At 45.5% G+C, this 8,410-nt stretch overlaps 1 protein-coding gene across 1 annotated transcript in view; it reads left to right on the plus strand.

Annotated features, from left to right (window-relative positions):
- The window catches only part of RNF121 (ring finger protein 121), a 73,740-nt gene that overhangs the window by 49,287 nt on the left and 16,043 nt on the right, over nt 1–8,410 (plus strand). Inside the window, exons 4-5 of the mRNA XM_006140938.3 lie at nt 1,846–2,000; nt 6,219–6,326. Of these exons, the coding sequence (XP_006141000.1) occupies nt 1,846–2,000; nt 6,219–6,326 (263 nt within the window). The remainder of the gene's footprint in view (nt 1–1,845; nt 2,001–6,218; nt 6,327–8,410) is intronic.

The raw sequence follows: 8,410 nt of genomic DNA on the forward strand, positions 1-8,410 counted from the left end.
CACGCAGGGGTGGGAGCCCCGGGCCGTCCGGCGGCTGCGCCCCATCCCTTTTGAAGTGCTGCTGCAGCTACTGCTGCTGTTGCTGATTTTTGAGAGAGATTTTTGCTATAGGGAGCGTGCACTTGCCAGAGAGAAGAGAAACAGAAAGCGAGAAATCACCCCTCCCCACACACAGGAGGTATGGCCAGGCTGCAATCCCTTCTCCTCCAGTCTCCTCTCAGGATTTGAGCTTGCATGCACACGTGCCTGGTGTGAGTTTTAAGTCTCTGCGTCCAGGGCTGGAACCATGGTTGACTACGTGGGAGTCCAGTGACATCACCGTTATGCCATCTCTGGTCCTAAAATACCGATTATTTTGGCTGCCTTATTCTGGTCTTTGCTCATTTGTGTGTGTGACTTTATGCATTTTCAATCATGTAAAGCCATAATAAGAGCTCTCATTCAGTGAGTGTTTAATATGAAGTATGTAACAGTACTTTTAAAAATATTTATCAGACTTGCACTTAGATATAAGAACTATAATGCTGGAGTTCCAGTTGTACTTATTGCAGTGTTTACAGTGAGTGTTCACATCGTTAGGTGCTGTTCTGCGTGCTCTCCAGCAGTGACTGACTTAACCTGTACAACGTTATGAGTAGACAGACACAGCTCCAATTCATTGTTGAGAGAACTGAGGCTTACCGGGGTTAAGTGACTTGGCTAAGGTAACACAGCAAATACCTGTATCTGGATTCACACTTAAATTTCTCCCTCTCTCTTTCTCTCCCTCTCTCTCTCTTTTTTTTTTTTTTTGTTTTTATTTGCTGTAGTGTACATGTACTCATCAGAGAGAAAGTAAGAGAAAGTGAGAAATCACTCCCCACCCCCCCAGGGGAGATGGCCACCCTGAAATCCCTTCTCTTCCAGTCTCGGGATTTGGGGCATACATGTACATGCGCCCAGAATGATTTTCAAGGTCTGATGCAGTTGGCCCTGTGGGATCCACCATAACCTCCGTGCCACCTGTGAGCCTGAAATAGGCTCTCTTTAAACAGAAATGTGCCTCCCTCCTAGGGAGTCTTACTCTAGTCTGTCTTCCTTCTTATTTTCTTTATACACATTTATCGAAGACCTCTCATGCCAGGTTCCTAGAGGAGGCAGGAATGTGGCCTAGGTCTTCCTCAGGGCACCCACATCCAGGCAGAGTGCAGCTGAGTCCAGCCTTGTGCTGTAATGATGGCAGAAAAAATGCTTCATAGCACTGGAAGGTCATGAGTACTAATACCTGGAAAGGTGGGGTGGAGGGACTTCCTTGTCTGAGGTACGATATTATGAGACAGGCATGTGGGAAGGATGTTTCAGCCTGAGGGACACAACTGGACTAAAGGCATGAGCAGTGGTAGAAGGTGGCCCTTGAAATTTTAGTTTGGGGGATTTGACTTCTTGGCTAAGGATGTTAGATGGTATCCAGATGTAGGGGACCGTTAGCAGGTGTTCAGCAGAGAAGTGACTCAGTCAAGGTCATGCGTTAGAGATACCTCTCAGGTGCAGTGGGAAGGACCATTTGGAGGGAGGGATAGTGAATGCAGAGACTAACAAAGAGGTAGTTGCAGTCAGCCAGGTAAGAGACAGCAAGACTCAAATGGAAAGGAAAGCGTCCAGCCAAGAAACTCTTGAGCAAAAGTGAATTTGGGAGAGGAGCATGGGCCCAGGTGTCTAACCTCGATCACTGGCAGGGCCATCTTTACCCAGAACTGGAAATGTGGGAGAGGACAGGCTAAGGTAGAAATCGAGATGCACCTGGACTTGTGGCTGCAGCTGCAGAGGGAGCTGGCGAGAGCTGAAGTGCTTGTGTTTGTGTTTCAGATGGTGACCCTCTTTCAGATGTGGGTTGTTCCCCTCTATTTCACAGTGAAGCTGCACTGGTGGAGGTTCCTAGTGATCTGGATCTTGTTCTCTGCCGTCACAGCCTTTGTCACCTTCCGAGCCACCCGAAAACCTCTAGTTCAGACCACCCCAAGGTGAGAGTTTAGGAGTTGGGGAAGAGCCTGGGTTTCCTGAAGCTGAGGGGTTGGATTGCACAGGAGGGAGGTGCAGTTTTTGTCTGCCAGAATTTTGTGGTGTGGGGCCCTCCTAAAACAAGCTGATTGGGAGGCCCAGCCCTCTAGTCACAGTTAAAGAAAAACTCGCAAGTATTTTCCTAAAGCTTTCCTTCCCTTTTCCTTCCCTTTCCTTTTCCTTTTCCTTTTCCTTTTCCTTCCTTCCTTCCTTCCTTCCTTCCTTCCTTCCTTCCTTCCTTCCTTCTCTAGGTTTTTGCCATCAGGTATGGGTGTTCACCAGAGAAAGACAGAGAGGGAAAGTGAGAAATCACCCTGGGGGCGTGACCGTGCCACAGTCCCTTTTCCTGCATTCTCCTCTAGGGCTTTTGGGCATACATGCACACATGCATGATTTTCAAGCCACCAGGTCCAGGACTCGAACCACAGTCCACTGTGTGGGAGTCTAGCATCTTAACCACCATGTCACCTGCTGGTCCCCCCTAAATCTTACTTTATGGTTGATAGCAAGGTATATTTATATTATAAGCAAAATACATAAGCAAATCCTGATGATCATTTTAAATGTTATTTTCTTCTGTGAACATTCTCTGATCTCTAAATTAAAATTTTTGTTATATTCTCTCATAATGCCCTTTAGTTTTCCTTCACAGAACTTACCACAGCTCATAACTAAGTATTATTTTGAGTACCAGTCTCCCTCACTGAACTATATCTGTGAGATCAGGAACTACATCTATGTTGTTTGTCACTGTATGTCTAGCCCATCACAGAGCCAGGCACATAGTAGCCTGTTGTATGAGCTTTTGTTGAATAAATGAATTATAGCAGATTTTAAAAAATTTTCCAGCGGGATCAGCAGTTAGTGTAATGGCTATGTCACTGAACTCCCATGTAGCTGACCACGCCCGGACCTTGTGGCTTAAACTCATACTAGGCATGTATGTGTGCATGCCCAAGATCCCAAGAGGAGAATGGAGGAGAAGGGATTGTGGCATGGCCATCCCCCCCGGGGGGGGGGTGATTTCTCGCTTTCTATCTCTCTGTCTCTCTCTTTCTGGTGAGTGCACGCGCCCTATAGCAAAAACCTCTCCAAAAAAAAAAAATTTATTTTTTCCAGCACACAGTGTTTTCTCTTAGGGTCACAAAGCAGCTGCTTCCTATGTAATTCTTTGTATTTTATGCAAATCCATCTCTCATTTGATCCTCCCAACCTGCTTGTGAGGTCATTTAATATCTGCCCTTGACAGAAGAAGGAGAGCTTTCCCAATTAATCCACTTAGTAAGCGCCTGCTATGTGCCAGGCCCTGTACTGAACGCTGGATACAGAGCTGGCTAAGACATGGTGACATGGTCCCCGCCCTGAGGGAGTGTGCGTTTAGTGGAGGAGGTGCATGGGCAAGCACCTGCTGCAGGGCAGTTGCTAAGTGCTGTGACAAAGGTGCGCACCGGTCAGAGCCTCTCAGACCAACTGGCCCTCTGCAAAGTTGTGACCAGTGGATCTAGGGTCTTCCAAGTTGCAACTTGGTCCTCTTCCCGTGGCTTCATGTTCGTTTTTACCGCAAGCCTGAGTTTCCTGGTACAAGGTGAAGTTGGAGCTCCAGAAGCTCCCTCTGGCTTTGGTAGTTTCCTTTAAGGGCCTCTAGAGAAGATACAGACCCTGGAGCCAGATGGGTATAGGTTGGAACCCCAGCCCTGCCGCTCGTTAGCTGTATGACCTCACCTTTCTGGGTCTTGAATTTTTTTTTTTTGAGAAGTTTTTGCTATAGGGCGCGCCCGCTCGCCAGACAGACAGAGAGACAGAAAGCGAGAAATCATCCCCCAGGGGGGATGGCCACACTACAGTCCCTTCTCCATTCTCCTCTCGGGATCTTGGGCACGCACACACACGTGCCCGGCTTGAGTTTAAGCCACCAGGTTCGGGACTTGAACCGTGGTTGACTATGTCGGAGTCCAGCGACATAGCCATTACGCTAACTGCTGGTCCCTGGGTCTCGAATTTCTTATCTCTAAAAATGGGATAATAATTTCTATTTCATGTAGGGTTATATGAATAAAATGTATAATAAAGCATGTTGAGTGTCCTCAAGTAACTATCCATGTCTGGTTAAAATAATCAAAATCGTATCTATATTAAGAGACCTTTTTTTTTATTTTAAGGGTTTTTTTCTTTTCTTTTCTTTTTTTTTTTTTTTTGAAAGGTCTTTGCTATAGGGCTTGTGTGCTCACCAGAAAGTCAGAGAAAGAGAGACAGAAAGTGAGAAATCACATCCCTGGGGAAATGGCCACACCCCAACCCCCTCTCCTCCATTCTCCTCTTGGGGTCTTGGGCATGCATACGTTCCTGGAGTGAGTGTAAGCTGCCAGGTCCAGGACTTGAACTGTGGTTGACCACGTGAGAGTCCAGCAATGCAACCATTATGCCATCCGCTGGTCCATGGGACATTTTTTATAATAATAACTAACATGTAATAGTGCTTTGCAGTTTCAAAGCACTTTCATAAACGCTCATTTAGTCTTGCAACATTTAATGAACATATAAAGAATTAAGCTTGCCTAGAGAGGTGATTTGACTCACCTGAGGTTAGCTATTACTCAGCTAATAAAACTTCACTTAATCCAACTTATAGGTTGAGGGGCTGGCAGGTGGCATGGTGGTTTAGAGTGTTGGACTCCTACATAGCCGACTATAGTTTGAGTCCCAGACCTGGCGGCTTGCTTTCTCACTTTCTTTCCTTCTTTTTTTTTTTTTTGAATTTTTTTTATTTAACTTTAATTAATTAATTGATGATTTTAATTTTACCAGAGAGGGACAGAGTGAGAGAGAGAAAGAGAGGGAAAGTGAGAAAGCGAGCTGCCAGGTCCAGGACTCGAACCACAGTTGGCCATGTGGGAGTCTAGCACTCTTAACCATCACGCTACCTGCTGCCTCCACTTTCTCTCTTGTTCTCTCACTCGTCCCTCTCTAGTCAAAGTAAAATAAGTTAATAAATAAAGTTAGATAGAATTTAAAAGAAACTATGGGTTGACATAAAATTCTGTCTTTTTTGTGGTGTCTTTTCCTTATGATCAGTGCAGAACTCTGGATCATGGAGCTGTGGTTGGTTTTTGAGGGCAACCCTGCAAAATGTTTGGGTCTTTCCTAGCTCGAGAAGCCTGAATCACCATAGTGGGGAGGCACAGGCAGGGGAACTTTGAGCTTCCTCGCTGGGGCACAGCAGGGTTGGTAGTGAACACGTGGGACCAGCCAGCCTTCTGCTGGTTATTCAAGCAGATTGCTACGTTGCTTATGGCGCTTGTCGCAGACAGAACAGCGGCTCCTGCTATGAGGACCCGGTGCACGGAGAGCCACGTTTGCTCTCTGAATCTAGCCAGGGTCACCCCACCAGATTCTGCACTGCTCCTCACTGGGTCCTGGGGCGCACTACCCCTCCTTCAGGGGCATGAGCAGCCTGACTCCACTGCTGCCACCACCACACACCTGTCCAGTTCAGAGGTCCATTTGAGTATTTCCTTCCTTATCCCTTCTTCTCCAGGAATGAAAAAATAAAACTTGTGAAGCAAATTTATTAGGCATCACTTCCATCATTATTAATGCCCGTGGATAGGAAAAAGCTGTATTCAGACTTACCAGGCCCACATATAAATTAGCCGCTAGCTAATTCTACCTCTGATTCACCTTCTCTTCAATTTTCTTTCCTGACACGAAACAACTCGCCTGGTCTCTTCTGAACATACATGGTTCCTGGTTTTTGCTTCCTCATACAACTAACCTGCCCTTGAGTTGATACAGCAGTCTGAAGTCAGCTGTGCTCTTTTGTTGTTGTTTTTGTTTGAGAATGAAACCTCTTTTGGGGGATCTCTTTTCTTTCCTTGGTCTGAGATGGAAAATATTGGGTCATAGGAAAAGTTATGCATTGTTTGCATAAAAAAAAAAAAACACAGAAAAATATGTCATGACTTTTCCAACGACCCAAGGCAAAGCACTAGTTCCCTGGTACATGGAGGTATTTCTGCAGTTAAGGGACCGAACAGCTTTGGGCAATAACTGAAGTTGCTCAGTAAGTCCTGAGCAAAGGGCCTGATGTCTCCACTGATGAGGGAATGAGGGATTCCGTTGGGCCCATGGCCCCTGAGGTCAGAGTCCGCGTCGGCTGTGCTAACATTGTCTCCTTTCTCCAGGTTGGTTTACAAGTGGTGCCTGCTGATCTATAAAATCAGCTATGCCACTGGCATTGTTGGCTACATGGCAGTGATGTTTACCCTCTTTGGTCTTAACTTATTATTCAAGTGAGTACCACTTACTTCTGCTCCTGCTGCTGTTTGGGGAGGAGTGGCTGGTCAGCTGTCTCTTCTTCCTGCTGCAGGTCTTGGGTATTAACAAAGGGAACGGGAGGCTCAGGGTAGATTTGTGGATGTGGAGGGATGAGGGAGGGTGGCAGTAAACAAGGAACGTCTGAATATACAAAGTCTGAGTCCCAAACCACTGGTTAGATTTTCTAAGATTTCTGGAAAAGTGTAATCATAGAAGAAAGCATAATGATGACTCTTTCCAGTTGCTGTAACTCTGTCCATCTCAGCAGAACCCTTCTGCTTGTCCATCTGTACTGTTAGTTTGCAGCATCTACCCTGCCTGAGTGGCCTCAAGTTCGACCTGACCAGGGCTTGACAGGCTATGCTCTGTGGGCCAGGTCAGCCCCACTACCTGTTTTTACAAAATACAGTTTCACTGGAACACAGTCATGCTCATCCATTACATACTGTCTCTGGCTGTTTACACTAAAACAACAGAGGTGAGTCTACATGACAGAGATCCTATGGACTGTAAACCTGAAATATTTACAGAAGTTTACTGACCCTTAGACTAGACCATCAACTCATGCAACCACCATTGGCTGCACCCAGCAACAGATCCACGCAGAAGGATCCAGGAAGCAGCAGTGTCTGCAGGGGTCTTCCCAGTAGTCCCAGAGCTGAGGTGTGAGGGAACGAGACCACGCAGATGGGCGTGGAGCCCCCCCCCTCCTGCCTAAGGGCCCCATCTCCCTGGGATGGTATCCAATTTCAGGAACGCCCCAGCCCAGATGCAGTGTGCTAATCACAGGTCGTGCTCAGTATGTGAGCTGTGTTGCCTGGGACACAGCGATGTGCCACCTTTATCACCTTAGGAAACAGTTCTAAGGCACGAACCTGTGGACATTTAAGTCTTGTTACATGGTTGGGCACTTGGGTTGTTTTCAGTTATTATGGGTAACACGGCTGTGTTCAGTTATTATGGCTAACACAGTTGCCCATACCCTATGTTTCAGTCGTTATGGGTAACACGGCTGTGTTGCTTCCTAAAGGTGCATCCTTAGGAATGGGATTCTGGCTGTTGCCTCATCTTGTCGTAAGTCTTTCAATGGATCTGTGCCAGCTAACAGACCCTCCCACCTTTTCCAGTTGAGGCAGAAGCTGAGAAATCATGAACTTGGGCTGGAGGGTACAGGGAGTGGGTAGGGTAGAAGAGGGTAGAAATGTAGCTTCCTGGATAAGGTTATGGTGGCTGAAGCCTGTGGCATTGAAGTTAAAGAGATTTTAGATTCAAATTTAAGTTCATGAATGGGATGACAACTGTTGGCCTCTTCTCCTAAACTAGTATACTAAAAGTAGGAGTCTCTTTTTGAAACTGAAAGGAGTTTATTTTAGGACAAGTGATAATAAATCCTATTTTATATAGTGAGAGAACACCCATGGAATTCTTTCTTCCAGGGGTAGTACAGGCTGAAAGAATAAACAGACTCCAGAAAGGTTTAAAGGAACCCATCCCTGTAGAGTCTAATACACCTCGTCGAAGAAAGCAAAGCTATTTCCAGGTATCTTCCTAACCTGTGTGGTTAAAAAAAATTAAAATCGAAACCCTGTATTATGTTGTAAAGATGTTTCTTCTGTAACTGCAGTTTCTCTTTACTTGCCTAAACTATACAAGTAAGAAAACAGAATTGAGAATCTGGACCGTTTTTATACTCCTGATCCTAACTGGTGAGAGATCAGTGATGTCTAGTCAGTGGATTCAATATTACAGCTACTGAGAAAAATTCAGCTTTCTCTGATAAACACAATTTATAGCTTTAGGTGAACACAACTTTTTGTACTGTTAACAAAAGTAGTTTTCTATAGCCATCGTTTATAGACTCAAAGTTGTAAATTATTGGTCCTTAGAATTGTTAAAACAAACCGTCTAATGTCAGAGGTGAGATCTTTTTCCTTTGACGTAAATAGACTTGGACCAAAATATAGCTTTTTTAAAAACTTAATTTTGCTATAGAATACATGCACTTGTTGGAAGCAGACAGAGAGAGAGAGAGAGAGAGAGAGAGAGAGAAGGTGATGAA

This window comes from Tupaia chinensis, unplaced genomic scaffold (assembly GCF_000334495.1).
Source record: "Tupaia chinensis unplaced genomic scaffold, TupChi_1.0 Scaffold000047_1, whole genome shotgun sequence".
In the NCBI taxonomy this organism is placed as follows: domain Eukaryota; kingdom Metazoa; phylum Chordata; class Mammalia; order Scandentia; family Tupaiidae; genus Tupaia; species Tupaia belangeri.